The 17,323-nt window shown below is 45.4% G+C and overlaps 1 protein-coding gene across 2 annotated transcripts in view; it reads left to right on the forward strand.

The window, feature by feature from the left end:
• Positions 1 to 302: 302 nt before the first annotated feature.
• LOC147117448 (ATP-dependent translocase ABCB1-like) overlaps positions 303 to 17,323 on the forward strand; it is a 174,744-nt gene continuing 157,723 nt past the window's right edge. For both annotated transcript variants that reach the window (XM_085988444.1, XM_085988443.1), the window contains exons 1-5: positions 303 to 491; positions 615 to 786; positions 6,855 to 6,979; positions 7,071 to 7,245; positions 8,469 to 8,582. In XM_085988444.1, coding sequence (XP_085844570.1) covers positions 772 to 786; positions 6,855 to 6,979; positions 7,071 to 7,245; positions 8,469 to 8,582 — 429 coding nt within the window. In that variant the 5' untranslated portion in view covers positions 303 to 491; positions 615 to 771. The remainder of the gene's footprint in view (positions 492 to 614; positions 787 to 6,854; positions 6,980 to 7,070; positions 7,246 to 8,468; positions 8,583 to 17,323) is intronic.

The following is a 17,323-nucleotide window of genomic DNA, read 5'->3' on the forward strand; positions in this document are numbered from 1 at the left end:
CCCTTTGAAGAACAAATGGCTGAGTAAGTGCTACTGCAATAATTTCATAATCAAAATATTGCATAGTGAGCAGATATATCATTCAGTAAAAATCTACTGCATTTCCTGAATTATTGCACTGTGATTTAGAAGAACCTATAATAGAAGGTGACAGATCTATTAACAAACATTACCAACTCTCGAATATTCACTCTAAAGAATGCCTAAATCAGAAACAAAATGGCTTTGGGTACTAATAACTTTATAGAAGAGAAATTGTGATTTATTCAGAAAAGAAATGTTCATTGCTTCCATCCTAGATTTTCCTATTATTAAGTTGGAATCGGAGCAGGAGCACTACTGTTTGCATACATCCAAGTTTCCTTTTTGGTTCTGAGTTCAGCAAGACAGACGAGAAGGCTCCGAAAGACATTTTTTCATGTTGTACTGAGCAAAGAGATTGGCTGGTTTGATGTTAACCCAGTTGGACAACTCAACACACGTCTAACAGCGTAAGAATGATATTACATTTTCAGTCTAGATAAATAAGTGCATTTTTGCACGAAAGAGCTTTCTTGCTGTAAATAATAGCATTTTAATTGCATTGGAATTTATTGTGCTTTTTCAATGACCAGTGACATCAACAAAATCAATGAGGGAATCGGTGATAAGATTGGACTTTTATTCCAGTACATCTCAACTTTTGCAGGAGGTATAATAGTTGGTTTTGCAAAGGGCTGGAAGCTGACTCTGGTAATCCTGGCTGCCAGCCCTCTCCTTGCATTATCAGCTATGCTATGGTCCAAGGTAGGTGCAAACAAAATAAAACACTTAAGAAAAACAATAATGTATGTGAATAAAACAATATAGAATACAAATAAAAGCACATCAAGCATACTTGTGATATAAGTCCCTGCTAAAATAGTGGACAGAGCAATTTCAAATGAGCATTTGTCTGTTGGTAATTTACCAACTGCCATTTCTCGGCTATAGTCAGTGTCCCTCTGCAGTGTTCATATAGTAGGTCACATCTGGACACTGCGTTCAGTTCTGGGCACTGCACCTCAGGAAGGATATATTGGTCTTGGACAGGGTGCAGCGTAATTTCACCAGAGTGATACCAGGGCTAACAGGGTTAAATTATGAGGACAGGTTGCGTAGACTATACTTGCATTCCCCCAAATAAAGGCATGATCCACTTGAGGTGTTTAAGATGATTAGAGAATTTGATAGATGTTAAGTCTGTGTGTTATAGTGAGAATTACTGCACAGACCACAAGAGTAAATTCAACAGGCCTTTACTGGTTGGAGGTCGGACTATACTGAATACAATATTATTACACTGTGCTTATATACCGGTGTGGTCACCACCGGTATTACGTATACAGCAGCCAAAGAAAGTAGTACCTTTCTTAAGGTGGACCAGGCTTAAGTTCTCTTAAGGTGGAACAGGTTACATACACCACAATCCTCCCTTTTTAGCTTAACAGTCATATCCCCAAATAAACATAACATATATACATATATAACTTCAGGTATAACAGTTCAAAGGTTCAGTCTCTCAGGAGGCTTTCTGATTCGGCTTGGATAACGCCTTTCAGTGGTCTCTGATTCTTGTTGTTGAGGCGCCTCCTCTAGTTGGTTGCCAATGTATTGGGTGTCATCATCATCAAATACATTCTCGGCCGAGGTAGATGCTTCAGGTTCATGAACGTCTTCCACAGCTGTCTGTCACAACCATGGGTTCGACCCTTGCTCTCGATTCTACCAGTTGATCCGCATGACGCCTTATCACATTATGACCAATATCTACGGTGTACATCAGAGGTCCTTGTCTGGCCCGGATTGTTCCAGACTGCCATTTGTCATTTCCATAGCCCCTTGCCATCACTGGTTGTCCTACGTCGAAAGTTCGAGTGGTCTTGCTGTTAATATGCCGAAACTGTTTGTTTTCCACTTCCCTCCGCACATTTGGTTTTAACAAGTCCAACTTGGACCGCAACCTCCTGTTATAAAACATCATAGCAGGACTTTGGTTAGTCACGGCATGATCGGCGTTTCTATATGACATCAGGAACTTATCGACCTTGTGTTGCAGCGGAATCTGATCATCATTCATGGCCTTAATAGCCTTTTTGAATGTCTGGACAAATCTTTCAGCCAACCCGTTTGTCGCCGGATGATATGGGGCAGAGGTATAATGTTTAACTCCATTCTTCTTTAAGAATTGTTGGAATTCTTCCAATACAAACTGTGGTCCGTTGTCCGAACAGATCTGTTCTGGCAATCCGTTCCTTGCGAATATTGTTCTTAACACCGCAATTGTCTTTTCTGAAGTAGTGGTATTCATCTTGATGACTTCTGGCCATTTGGAATGTGCGTCCACCGCGATTAGGAACATGGAGTCCATGAATGGACCAGCAAAGTCAATGTGTATGCGTTGCCATGGGGCTGAAGGCCATTCCCATGGGTGTAGCAGTGCTATCGGAGGTGCATTTTGCACTTTTTGACACCCAGCGCAGCTTTTCGTTAACTCCTCAATCTGTTGGTCAATACCTGGCCACCATACGTAAGCCCTAGCAAGACTTTTCATTTTAACTCCCCCCAGATGACCTGCATGTAGTTCTTTTAAAACTCTTTCCCTTAACTTGGGAGGAATAATCACTCTTGTCCCGTACATCAAAGTACCATGGCAGACGGACAGCTGGTCTCGCCTTGCCGAGAATGCCGGTAACAGAGGATCACCCCGTGTTGGCCATCCTTTCACTGTCACCTCGTAGACTCTGGACAGTGTCGGGTCGTTCCTGGTTTCTCTTTCAATACTTGCGTTGGTGACAGGTAAACACTCGATAATGGTCGAATGAAATAACTCAACAGGGTCAACTTCCGTCGTGTCTTCATCTTCAGGTAGTGGCAGGCGCGACAGGCCATCAGCATTGCCATGCTGTTTCGTACCTTTGAATTCTATCTGATATTGATGTGCCCCTAAGAAAAGAGCCCATCTCTGGAGACGCTGTGCTGTCATCACCGAAACACCCTTCTTAGGGTTAAAAATGGACACCAACGGTTGATGGTCCGTCAGAAGTGTGAATTTTTGGCCCTGTAGGTAATGATTAAACTTCTTCACTCCCCATACAAGGCTAAGGGCCTCCCTATCGATCTGCGCATAGTTGCGCTCGGCGGAGGTCAATGATCTGGATGCAAACGCGACTGGCCTTTCCGTGCCATTTGGCAATTTATGTGAGAGTACTGCCCCAATACCATATGGAGAAGCATCACAAGCCAACCGAATAGGCATTGTCGGGTTGAAGTGAGCCAACACTTCCTCTGAGGTGATCAATTCTTTGCTTTTGTGAAATGCCTTCTTACAGTTTTCGCCACAGTCCCATGGTACCCCTTTCTGTAAAAGAGCGTTCAACGGATGCAGCACCGTGGATAGATTTGGCAGAAATTTATGGTAGTAGTTAATTTAATCCTAGAAACGACCTCAACTGAGAGACATTCTCCGGAGCGGGAGCCTTTACAACTGCCGCTATCTTGTCAGGAGACTTATGAAGCCCCTCCCGGTCAATGACATGACCACAGTACGAGATCCGCTTCTGGAAGAACTCACATTTCTGCCGATTTACCCTAAGTCCATACTCTTTCAGTCTGTTGAGCACCAGTTCCAAGTTAGTGAGATGCTGTTCATCACCATCACCTGTGATCAGAATGTCATCCAGGTAACATTGTGTGCCTGGAATTCCCTGTAATACCTGCTCCATGGCCCTCTGCCAAATTGCTGGAGCCGATGCCACACCAAAAACCAGCCTATTGTACCGGTACAACCCTCGATGCGTGTTGATCGTGAGGTATTGGCGTGACTCTTCTTCAACCTCCATCTGCAAGTACGCCTGCGCCAGGTCTATCTTGGTGAAGTGTTTCCCGCCAGACAGTGAAGTGAAAATATCCTCAATCCATGGAAGCGATACTGCACCGTGTGAAGCACTGGATTAACGGTGATCTTGAAATCTCCACAGATGCGAACCTTCCCTGGATCTCCTGGCTTATTGTTCGCAGGACGTTTCATAACGGGAACAATGGGCGTAGCCCACTCACTCCAATCTACTTTAGACAGTACCCCTGAACGTTCTAGTGCTTCCAGCTCCGCTTCAACCGCAGGTCGTATTGCATAGGGTACCGGTCTGGCTTTAAAAAATTTTGGTTGTGCATGTTCATCAATCTTGATGTTTGCCGTAATTCCTCTCAGTGTTCCCAGTCCCGGCTGGAACACCTCTTTAGCCTCATCCAATATTCTGGACAATCGTTTAGGTTTGACAGCTGTTTCCCCGGAATCTACCGTTAGTGCTTTCAAGGAGTGCCAGTCCATATTCATTTTCCTAATCCACTCCCATCCTAGTAGTGGTGGACCTCCTTCAGGTAGCACATATAAGTCCATTACTTGGCTTCCTTCGCCCTTGTGAACCACTTCTACCTCTATTTTTCCGATGGGGTACACTCTTTGCCCCGTGTACGTTTTCAATATAATCTCCGTATCCTGTAAGGGAATATGTTGGAATAACCTTCTGTAATCTTTCTTATTCATGACCGTCAATGCCGATCCAGTGTCCAATTCCATTTTTACTTGGACTCCTGCTATCTTAAGAGTGACCCAAATTGTCTGGAGGTCTGTATCCTTACCAACGTTGTGTATTCTTAAGCTATCCAGTTCATTACTGCTAGCGTCTGAATCTGACTTCTGTTCAGTCAAACTGTTCTTTGTCACCTTGTGTACCTTTGCATATTTTCCTTGCGGTGACTTTTTATTGCTGGTCTTCTTTCCTGACCGGCATACTTTAGCTATGTGGCCAAACCTGCCACACGCTCTGCATTCTTGGTTTTTAAACCAACACTGGTTCTGATCGTGCGTTGTCTTCCCACAACGATAACATTTGACAGAACTCAAACCCAATTTGTTTGTACCGAGTTCCGGTGGCCGTAGCTGCATTACTGCCGTGCCTCTCGCTGCGGCCTCGTGTGCTGCTGCCATAGTGACCGCCTTCTCGAGAGACAGCTCATTCTCCTCGAGCAGTCGCCTTTGTGTATCCTGTTTAAATAAACCACACACAAATCTATCTCGAAGTGCCTCTGTCAGTCCCGTTCCAAACTGACAATATTTTGCTAGCTTACGTAATCCCATCAAATATTCAGCATTGCTTTCATTTTGCCGCTGTCTTCTATCGTAAAATTTAAATCGTTCCGCTAGCATCAGCGGCGTGGGGCTAAGATGATTTTTTTAGGACAGTAACAATCTGTTCGAACGTCTTATCCGCCGGTTCATCTGGTGATAACAGGTGTTTCAATTGCCCGTATGTCTTCACACCCATTAAGTTTAGTAATGTTAGTGCTTTATCTGTCTCAGGAATTTTATTTGCCTTACAATAGTTTTGTATGCGTTCTACATACATAGCCCAGTCTTCTATATCACTGTCGAAGGCATTAATGTTCCCATGTTTAGGCATCGTAGCAATTTATCGTATTTTTAATGTTATCTAAGATGGCGGCTTCCCGCTCTTGCTGTCGTCCTCCTCCCACAAAATGGCGGTTTTCCCGCGCTTGGCGGTCTTCACCCGTCCCCCGACGCTGTCTCCGCTTCACCGCGGCTCTCGCGCCTTCAGTTTCCCCAGACGCTGCGCCTTTAGCCCGAATGCGGCCCTTATCTCCGGTCGCGATCGATGTCCCACGCTGCGCCTCTCGCTCGAAAGCGGCCCGGCCCTTATCTCTGGTCGCGATCGACCTCACCGCCCTTATTCCTCTGTCTTCCCAGCCCCGTCTGTACAGCCAACGCGGTTGACTTTCTGTCGCGTCGCTGCCCGGCTTACCCACCACGAGGTAGTAGAAGAAGCTGACAGTCGCTGATGGAGGCTTCGAGGTCAGGATGTCTTCTGCACTCCGGTTGCTCAATGCCTGCCGCTCGATGTGTCTTCCCGTAGGTGATGAGGGTGGAAACCTCTCTTCGACGTCCTGTCTGTGGACGAAGTCGCCGTGGAAATTACTGCAGCAGGGTAAGAATCGGACTCGTCGCCACTGTTAAGCCTGTGTGTTATAGCGAGAATTACTACACAGACCACAAGAGTAAATTCAACAGGTCTTTACTGGTTGGAGGTCGGACTATACTGAATACAATATTATTACACTGTGCTTATATACCGGTGTGGTCACCACCGGTATTACGTATACAGCAGCCAAAGAAAGTAGTACCTTTCTTAAGGTGGACCAGGCTTAAGTTCTCTTAAGGTGGAACAGGTTACATACACCACAATAGAGAGAAACTATTTCATCTGGTGGGGAGTCAAGAACAAGAGCTAGGCCATTCAGTGTGATGTCAGGAACCACTTCTTTACAAAGAGGATATTGGAAATCTCCCCCCACCCCCCTCCCCCCATAAAAGTTGTTGAGGCTAGGTCAATTGAAAATGTCAAACCTGAGATTGATCATTTTTTGTTAGGTGAGGCTATTAAGGGGTACGGAACCAGGAGGGTAAATGGAGTTGAAATACATATCAGCCGTGATCTAATTAAATGGCAGAAAAAGCTTGAGGGGCTGAATGGGCTACTCCTATTCTTATATTCCTAGTCTATGCACTGTGGGTTTAAATTGAGTTAGTTTGAATGTTGGAGTAGTGAAAAAGTTCCACATGGTCCAAACCTGTTTGTTGAAGTTGGAAGACAATGCACTGTTACTGACTTATTATATTACAGGTTATCAACTTGTTATCATTTCAAGGTGAAAAATGTAACTTTGTCTTCAGAATTATTTATAATTTGCATCAGCAAGATCAAATATTTTAAGACTAAATATATTTATGACCTCAGTTTCAATGTTTTTATGTTCAGCTCACAGTCTCATTCACCAGCCTGGAGATGACAGCTTATGCGAAAGCTGGAGCGGTTGCAGAAGAAGTGTTGGGGGCAATCAGAACAGTGGTGGCCTTTGGAGGGCAACAGAAAGAAATTGAAAGGTTTGCATGATGAACATTGACAACTATCAAGGGGGTATTTATTGTTCAATTCTAAAACTTATTTTTTTCCCGCTTTTGATATGTTCTAAAGGTACCATAGAAATTTAGGAGAAGCAAAAAGGATTGGTATAAAGAAGGCTATTACTGCCAACCTGGCTGTTGGGTTTGCCTACTTTATAATATTTGGATCTTATGGGATTGGATTTTGGTATGGAACCTCTTTGGTTCTTGAGAACTCAGGATACACCATTGGAACAGTTCTTACTGTAAGTACAGTGATATATTAAAACAACTTTGCAGCTTAAATGATATGTCATAGGGTAATTTTAAACGAGTTGTATTCCTTAATTAGTTATTTATTTTTAAATTAAATCTTAAAGAACATTTGCTCCTCCATGTTTTGAATAACTTCTCATTTTGGTAGCAGGGTGGCAGCAGCTTTGAATACCAGTAAGTGGTACCAAGGAGAGTTCCACCACAGGTTCAATTCCTCACATTGCTGAATGCTGCTTTCCCCCATGAAGGAAAATCAGAGGAAGCAATGTCTGCAGGCCACCATTGTATATTTGCTAAAGTGGTTGTGGTGGCAGCCTAGGAGCAAATTGCTCTGCCTGTACTCTTTCTGCAGATGCTGCATGGCTCATGGACAATAGGGAATGGGGAGAAATAGAGCCCACTTGTCCTCAGATTTTAAAAAATTAGTGGGGCAGATTTTGACTTTGTGCGATAGTGTAAAACAGGTGATAGCAAATAGGCAACCCGCTTTACATCTCTCCCGATTGTTATTTTGATCTCTTCCATTCAAGTCGCTAACTGTGATTGCATTATGGTTCCATTGGTGCCAGATACATTTTGGCAACTTGACCAAGTAACTTTTCTTCCTAAATGAGCCTGCATAGTAAATGTTAACCAGCAGTTCAACTGTGAGGGGCTTTATAACCAAATCTGACCCTGTCTGTCTGTTCACAAGTGCACACCATCCAGCACTTTCATATCTTCCTAAAGAGAGCCATTCCCCTAACCTTGGCAGTGGTACCTCCATGCTTCTGATAAGTGGTATGTATCATGTGCTGTAGAAGAAATGGATGCTGGTTAGCTGGAGCAAAATGGCAGCCTGTTGCAGTACCAGAAATGCTTTTCTACATTATTTTTTTCAATTAAAAAAATCTATGGGGGTAATTTTCAACTTCAGCAGGGGCAGAAAACTAACAGTAGTAGATCATCCATCCATTATACACCCTGCCAGATATTCTTTCTGTTGAACTCAATGGAAAGGAAAATCAGGTGGGGTATGTAGCGCGCAACTGATCCAATACTGCCATTTTTCCACCTCTGCCAAAGTTGTAAATTGCCTACTATATTTTTGTTTTTCACAAATTATAATAATTCTACCTCTAACAACACTTGTCAGGAACATGGATCCTTTAAAACCACATTTGAGATGTTTTATAAGTCATATTTCTAACTCCTCTTTCATCTATATTTTTAGATTTTTTTCTGTGTCACCTTTGGAACATTTTCTATTGGCCAAACAGCACCATATATTGAAGCATTTTCTAATGCCAGAGGAGCTGCATTTGAAATCTATAAAATACTAGATGAGGTAAAAAAGGAAATGATAAATTGTGTTACTTCTGTGCTGTATGTTAAGACAGCACCAATTGACTAATAATATACTGGATGAAAAAGATTTCCCAGCTATTTTATCACAGGAAGAATAAAAACAAATCTTTATGTATTTTGGGTAATGCGGTTGCATAATGCAAACTACAGCATTTGCATAGTTCCATCAGAGATATTTATTGGCTCAAGTATGTTCATTTATCCTGCACAGTCTTTCTTTGGAAAGAAATACAAGCCATGAATCTAATTTAGTATAATGGAGATGAGTGATAGAAACTTTTCTGATGCCATCAAGTTATGTGGCCAGAGATTGATTCAAATGGAACTGAGTAAATTAGGAAATGTGCTAAGAAATACTAGATGGTTTTAAATAAGTCAATGCAAGCAAACACATAAAACATGTAATTTGAATACATTGATTGGATGTACATTAGCAGAGCTGCAAAAGGAAACGGTGTGATTATTGAGTCTTCACCGAAATGATCAAATCAATGTAAAAATGTTATCTACAAATACCAGCATGAGCCTTGGAACTTTTGGTTGTGATGATTTGAATGGATAAATTGAACACGATGGTCCTGAATTTGAGGTCAGCAGCGAAGCGAATGCGTTCGCTGCTGGCCCGAAGTACGCGCCGCACAGGGATCTCAAATTCCTGTGTCGAGATCTTTGGGGGGAGGAATTCAGTATCACCACGTTTGGGGCGCAATTATCGGCTGGGCGCAAAGTTTAGCGCCTGCTGATAATTATTGCCTCCGACTGCAAACTTGGCTTCTATCACCCCTGGAGGTGATTGGAGCGCTAAACCAGGTGCTAAGCACCTTGAGAGGTGCTAACACCGAGGAGCGAGGCGCTAATTCAGAGTGCTGGTAAAGCTCATATGATGTCAGTCAGCAATGGAACACAGACACACTGGTGCCGGCCAGTTCTTAAAGGGGAGGGTCGATCTTGCTCTCGGGCTGCACCCTGCTCCTTGGAGCCTTGAATCAATCTCTCTGTCAGAATGAGTGGTGCAAAAATGTCTACCACAGAAAAAGCTAGGAAGAGGCCGCCTTTAAATAGCACCCCCCAAGCCCCTCACCGACTGGGAAATGTTCTAGTCTCCCTGTCGTTGCTAGCGCCAGGCGGAAAGGAGGGGGGCGTCACTCAATATCTGGTCCATGGCGCCAACAGGGCGTTGCACGCTCGACTGCCGTCATGATCTGCAGGTGCAGTAGATCGGGGCGGTAAATTTTTGCACTGCCGCAAAAACTCTAGTCATTTTCGCGAGTGGCGCAAACATCGCCGCTCCCGGGTGCTAGTTGCTTTGCGCCCAGGAGGCGCAAGTCAACTGAATTATTCCCCCTTGGGTTTTCCGACCTTGAGTTCAATTCAACGGAACTTAGTGGGGATCGCCTTGTGCGAAGTGCCGTGACATCAACAGGCTGCCTAAGCAGCCAAGTAAGGGCAGAATTCTCACAGACAGTGAACAAGGAAGTGGGTAAGCCCTTAAAATTGTAACTTTTTAAAAATAGTTAGAGAGAGCAAAATAAATATTGGGGCTCTCACATGGGAAAAAGCCAAACCTAAAATAACGATGCATAAACTTAAAAAAAATTTAAAACATTTTTTTGAAAAGTTTCTTAAGTTTTAATTTTTATTAAAATGGACAAATTTCACACTGCACAAAATTAAAATTAGTTTTCCAGACACTTAACAATTGTTTAGCAGTCAATAGGTTGTTAAAACCCCAGTTACACCTTATCCCTTTAGGTCTAACTTTTAGTGGGGAATTTAACAACGTACTTACTGTGGAAGAGCCAAAGTTTTCGTCAGTTTCAATGATTTATGAGATTTCACTGATTGCCAGCTCTGTGTCGAGGGGGTGGGGGTGGGGGTGGCGGTGGCACTGCACAGCCAGTTTCACAGCTGTCATTGTCAGACCGCAACTATGGGATTTTCGCAAGCACTTGCTTATGCACCAAATCCCGAAGTTGCGGTCAGTTTCAAAGGCAGCATGACGGCATATTCTGAGTGTTCACAGTCATACCGACCACAAATTCAGGGCCATAATGTGCAAGATTACCACAAACTCTAAAACTGGGACATAGGCTAAAGTTTAGAAAAGGGAAGCTACAAAGAGATTTCAGATTTAACCATATGCGGAGTGTAGTAAACTTGTGGATTGAACTAGCCTGGGAGGCAGTGGAGGTACAGTAGATAGTATGGAAGCATTTAATGGAGGGTTGCATAGATATTTGAGGGAGTGGTTGATTAACTTAAAACCACATTTTAAAATAACATGTATCTAGCTGGAAAAGTAAGCTGTGAGGAGGACACAAAGGGCGAAAAATTCAGTTGGTTGTGCCACCCTTTAGCGCCTTAAGAGGGCGCTAAGTGGGGCACAAACCAACTCGCGCCCGGGCGTGGCACTGCCCACGCCTCCCGCAAAATTCAGCGGGAGGTTAGTGGTGGTGCTAACCGGTAGTACCCTGCGGCGCTGTGCTGCTGGCGATGACGTCATTGATGTGCGCAGCCCCGGTCACGATCTTCGGGAGTGCCCCCTGATTTACCGCCGGACGATATGTCCGACAGGGTCAGGGGGGTGTACCTGCGGCCGGGGAGGCGCAATTTAAAGGCGAGGTGCGGGGCGGCCATTTATGTTGCTGGCCGCCTGCCAGCACCTGCCTGCACTCCCGTCCCCGGTCTCCTGAACCCCCACCAGCCCCCCCTCCCCACCCCTGCCGAGTGCCGGGCTCTTTTGCCTGCACTCCCGAGCCCCGGGGGCCCAGCTGGGCCCCAGGTCGCGCTGCACAAGGCCCCTCCCCTTTAAGAAGGGAAGGAAGGCCTGCAATACCTCGGCGCGACGTGCCACAGCGCGCCCCGGCGAAGTTAGCGCCTCAATTGGGGCACTACACAATTTTTAGCCCAAAGAGCCTGCAAAGAGCGATAGGCAGGTTAAGTCAGTGGCAGATGGAATATAATGTGGGGAAATGTGAGGTTGTTCAATTTGGTAGGAAGAATAGAAAAACAGAATATTTTTGAAATGGTGAGAAGCTATTAAATGTTGGTGTTCAGAAAGATTTAAGTGTCCTCGTACAGGAAAAACAGAAAGTTAGCATGCAGGTACAGCAAGCAATTAGGAAGGCAAATGGCATGTTAGCCTTTATTGCAAGGGGGTTGGTGTACAAGAGTAAGGAAGTCTTGCTACAATTGCACAGGGCTTTGGTGAGACCACACCTGGAGGACTGTGCACAGTTTTGGTCTCCTTATCTGAGAAAGGACATACTTGCCTTAGAGGTGGTGCAACAAAGTTTCACTTGATTGATCCCTGGGATGAGAGGGTTGTCCTATAAGGAGAGATTGAGTAGTTTGGGCCTATACTCTCTGGAGTTTAGAAGAATGAGAGATGATCTCATTGAAACTTTTAAGGTTCTGAGTGGGATTGACAGGGCAGATGCTGAGAGGTTGTTACCCCTGGCCAGAGAGTCTAGAACTAAGGGGCATAGTCTCACGATAAGTGGTAGGCCATTTAAGACTGAGAAGAGGAGGAATTTCTTCACTCAGGGTTGTGAATCTTTGGAATTCTCTCCCCGAAAGGGCTGTAGATGCTGAGTCATTGAGTATATTCAAGGCTGGGATAGATAGATTTTTGGACTCTTGGGGAATCAAGGAATATGGGGATCGGTCGTGAAAGTGGAGTTGAGGTCGAAGATCAACCATAATCTTATTGAATGATGGAGCAGGCTCAAAGGACCTTAGGGTCTACTCCTGCTCCGAATTATTATGTTCTTATGTTCTTAGATTCTTTCCATGGAAAAATGCTCAAAAAATTCAGAACTGACAGTGAAAGTTGAGAGAAGAACCTAAAGGATAAGTCCAGACACTGAATGGGGGGAGAAATTGGTTAGCACCCAACTATGGGCACAAAACTGGGCAGTACAACTGCAACGTGTGCCCAAAGAAGTTAGCTTGAGGATGGCCTGGAATCGGTCCTTTCAGGAGGCAGCCTCTTTAAGGATGGTTAGTTTGACTGGCAAGCTGCTGAGAATACTGACTGCAGCATGCATGGCTGATGCCTGTTTCAGGCACTTCTATCGTGGAATGTATGTACTTCACCTACCATATTGAAAGCTTTACGCATGTAAAACGGGCACTGTGCCAACAAATTTCTAGGCCACATTCTCCGTATTATTAGTCCAGGCCTCTACATTACTAATCCAGTAACTACACTACCACCAATAGTGCAAAGTGAAAGAATGCAGCTCGAACACTACATGTTAGTCTCGCCTATTAAAAATTAATTTTTCACACCAGTATTGGCCATGTACCAATGGATTATTAATGGTTGACTAATGCACAGGCTAAAAAGGAACAGAAATGAAGGTTAATTTGCATCACTTGAGTGCATTGGAGTTAAACTAAAACTTGAAGAAAGTTATATAAAATTGCCTGAAGGACAGTTTGCTTTTAAAACATTTTAAAGCGTTAAAATCAGAGGATCTGGTACAAAATGTGAGCTTTAGGATATTATTCTCGAGAGATAGTATGGGGGAAAGATTCAACTTGCGCCCAAAAACAGGTGGCAAAGTGGTGGAGTGATTACTCTGCATGCTGGTCAATGCCAGCCTGAGGCCCCAGACAAATTTGACAAAATTTCCCAAATATGCTTGCTCCCCAAAACCAGGATAAATCTAACCCAATTAATATCCGCCTCGTCCCAATCATTAGAAAAGCGCTGGAAGGAGTCATCAATAATGACTTCAAACAACACCTAGCCACCAATAAACTGTTCACTGGTGTTCATTTTGAGTTCTACCAGAGGAACTCCGCTCTAGGCCTCAGCACCTTGACCCAGAAGTGGACACGAAAGCTGAATGCCAGAGGTGAGGTGTGACACCAAGGAAACCTAGCAAAACTTAGGTCAATGGGGATCAAGGGGAAAACCTTCCTATGGCGGGTGTCATACCTGACACAAAGGAAGATAGTCATAGCTGTCAGAAATCACTCATCATCGCTCCAGGACTTTGCTGCAAGAGCTCCTCAAGGCAATGCCTTCAGCCCAGACATCTTCAGCTTCTTCATCAAAAACTTTCCCTCTGTCATGAGGCAGGGCTGTTTGCTGAAGACTCAGCTCCCTTTACAACTCCTGAAAATGAATCATCCCATGCTGACCGACAACAGGACCTGAGTAACTTAAGTTGATTTGCTCCTCTTCGGGTGCCCATGGATCAATCCTGGGAGCACCTCAAAGATCCATGGAAGCAGAATGCATTGATCCCTCAGCAGCTGCATTGCACCTCCAGTGCACTGCATCTGTCTGTGCCAGCAAGGGGACCCAGAGGGAAATTAGCCCTGATATGTATTTTTAAAAAATGATGTGGTTGAATTTCTGCAGGGGTTCTCCCGATCATCCATTATAATTTTGGCAGAATATCTGCGGAAACCCCAGAGATAAGTTATAAATTCAACCCCTAAATTTTTGATGAGTTTTCATTTTCATGAAGGCAAGGAACGAGAGGATGGAAACTTTATGGCCTAGAAATTCGATTAAGCCCGAAAATAGGTGGTGCCACCATGGGTCAAGGTTAAGGGCCGCCCGCAGGGAGAGCATAGGCAGCACTGGTATTTTGGTGCTGACTGATGATTTAAATAAGCAGAGTGCTGAATCTCCCGTGGAATGCCCTCTTTCCAGCGATAACATCAGCAGGAGGCCGAAGGTCATGTCTAAAGGATCGGTGGGGTGTTCTCGGGCAGTCACCTATTAACAGTGAATGTACTGTTTTGGATAATTTGATGGCGGTTCCTTGGTTTTGCTGGGTCAGGAGGTATCGAGTCCGCTGATGGCCCTTGTGGGGTTGGAGCATTGTCCATTGTGGCACATCACGAGGCATTTGTTTGTCCACAGCTCTCCTCTTACTTTCTTGGACATTTGTCTGGGTCTTGTGTGGGGTCCACAAATGGGTACCAGACTGCATGGTACTCCCACCTTCGCTGGCTGCTATAGGTCCATAGATGTTTTACCCAGATGTTTGCTGTGTGGCGGTTTGTGCTCCACCATGGTGCTGGAGAGGGATGGGGATGGGGATGCACAATCTTGCAGCTAGCAGTGACAGTGCACTAGCCTGCATATCGCATAGGGCGTTCACTCCCTGCTGAATGGGTCTTAAAGCACAGCCTCAGATCTGTAGGGACTGTGACTGTGAACACCACATAGAGACTGTGACATAGATGTTGTTAAACCATTGCATGAGAAATCAATTGAAATACATTTTTTAAAAAGGGAAACATGAACCTCTTGGTCATGAGTTTACTGGTGTAAATCATGCAGAAGAGAGTTCAATTAAATTTTTAACAACAGACTTTTGAAGAACTCTTGGTGAGAATATGGTGTTAAAATCTTCCTTAATTCTTGACCTTTTAAAAACAGTCTTCAAAACTTTGCACATCATTTTATTAGTTCCTAAACTAGAAAAAGGTATAGGGGGAGAAATTGAGTCGCGCTCCCTTTGGGGCGCTAACTAGTAGCGCCCCGGAAAAATTAGCACCCCCGCGGCCGAAATTGAGTGGTAGCGCCCCAAGATGGAAGTGGGGCGCTACTGGAAGCTGCGGTATTGCAGGCCTTCCTCCCCTTCTTAAAGGGGAGAGGCCTTGCGCAGCGCGACCCGGGGCCCAGCTGGGCCACCGGGGATCGGAGTGCCGGCAAAAGAGCACGGGACTCAAGAGAAGTGCCGGGCTCATGAGTGCAGCTGGCACTCCACGGTGTGAGGGGGGGGCGGATCAGGAGGCCGGGGATGGGAGCGGAGGCAGGTGCTAGCAAACGGCCAGCAACAAAAATGGCCACTGGCACCTCCCCTTTAAATAGCGCCTCCCCGGCCGCAGGTAGGCCTCCCTGACCCCGTCGGACATAGCGTCCGGCGATAATTTAGGGGCCACTACCGAAGATTGCAGCCGGGGCACGAGCCTTGCGCTGCGCATGGCGATGACGTCATCGCCGGTGGCGCAGCGTCGCAGGGTGCTAATGGTTAGCGCCGCCGCTAACCTCCTGCTGAATTTCGCAGAGGGCATTGGCGGCACCACGCTCGGGCGCTAGTCGTTTTGGGGCGCTAACGAGAGGCACAAAGAAACCTAATTTTTCCCCCATTAAATTTAAGGAAATGGTATTTTGATTAATTTTTCCTGAGATTCTTACAACTATAGTACTGTGGCGGTACCACCGGTTGTACCTTACATAAAGACACACAATTCCCCTTAACTTACCTTACTGGATGTATAACTTACCTGTTGGGGCCGTTGCCCCTTTAAGATGCACCCTAACGTGTTGACGTCACGTCACGTAGCACGTGACATGCGTGCGGCGGCCGCCGGCCCGACTCAGCCTTCTAGGACGGCCGCCGGCATGGCCCGGCCTAGCGTCTTCGGCCTCAACGGCCAGCCGACGGGAGCGACGCGATCTTCCACTCCCGCGGCAAGCACCTGCACAGCCCGGCTTCGCGACCTCGGCCTCAACGGCCAGCGATGCAACGACGCGCATCACGAGATGCCCTAAGCGCGGGAAACGCGAACAACGTGATGACGTCACAACACAAACACGATGACGTCATCACGCTCCCCACAGGACTGCGAACTCAGTCCTCATGGAGTCCCCGCTGGGACAAGACCTATACCACGGTGCTCCTACAGTCAGCCATCTTACCTGATGTAATTAGTCTGTTCCTGTAAATAAACAACTTGTTAATAGTTCGTCGAAGTCAAACTCTTTTATTTAGTGGCGATCTACACGAACCGCTACAGTACAGTATAATTAATTTAAAAAGTATTTACCACCTGTAATGTTTGACTGACCAGTGTGGGGGGGGGTGGAGATTTGATGCATTTCATTGGAAGCAGTTTTCACTCCACTTACATAGTCTGAGCTTTCCATAGTTACCAGTTATCTCATCAGTTGTTTACCGTGTGGTTTATAGCTCACTGTCGCTTTCTCCTGGCTCTATGCGCTTTCAACGGCTGCATGGTTTGGAGAGGGATGTAAGAGAAGCGATGATGTCCAAAATCAATTCGGCATTCTTGTAATTAAAATACTTGTGGCAAGTGCAGGCAACGGCAGCGCTGCCGACCTGCCCAATATGGCGGCTGCCGCATTCCGCGCCGGAAGTGAGCGGAAATGAGGCGGCCGCCATTTTTTCCTCAAAACCGGCCTTAACAGCCGGCGCTAAATTTTCAACTTACTAGACCTAGATCTTTGTCGAGCAGTGTCAACGTCAAGGACTCCAGCTTTTGGAAAATATGACTAGACGTAGAATAAGGAGTAGATTTTATGAATTAGCACCTCTGTCATGCAAAGCTCCACACCAGGAGGACTAATTTGTAGAATCTACCCCTAAAGCTCCATTTACTAAACTGTGGCTCAACCCCCGGCCTCATGAAGGCATTCCTGACTGCACCCACATGGACCTTTCCACTTAGCACACCAGCCACACATTTGACCTTTCTGAATGAAATTGCCACTTCGTGCCAAATTGTGCTGAAATACCGGCAGTTTTGGTATGTGGACTTGTACCAATTGCAGACTAGGCTGAGGCTGACCATGCTCATTACACAAAGGGAAGAGAAGGCTCATCATTCAAATCTGAAGGGAAAAGGATGTAGGACCAATTTGCCTGCTGGTGCACAGTCTTAGAAAATTGCCTTTATATGCCAACCTACTGTACCAATCAGCCCCTACAACCCCATTGTAAGTGA

Source organism: Somniosus microcephalus, chromosome 5 (genome assembly GCF_052327205.1).
Source record: "Somniosus microcephalus isolate GS21.2 chromosome 5, FLI_Smic_1.0, whole genome shotgun sequence".
NCBI classification, from domain to species: Eukaryota; Metazoa; Chordata; class Chondrichthyes; order Squaliformes; family Somniosidae; genus Somniosus; species Somniosus microcephalus.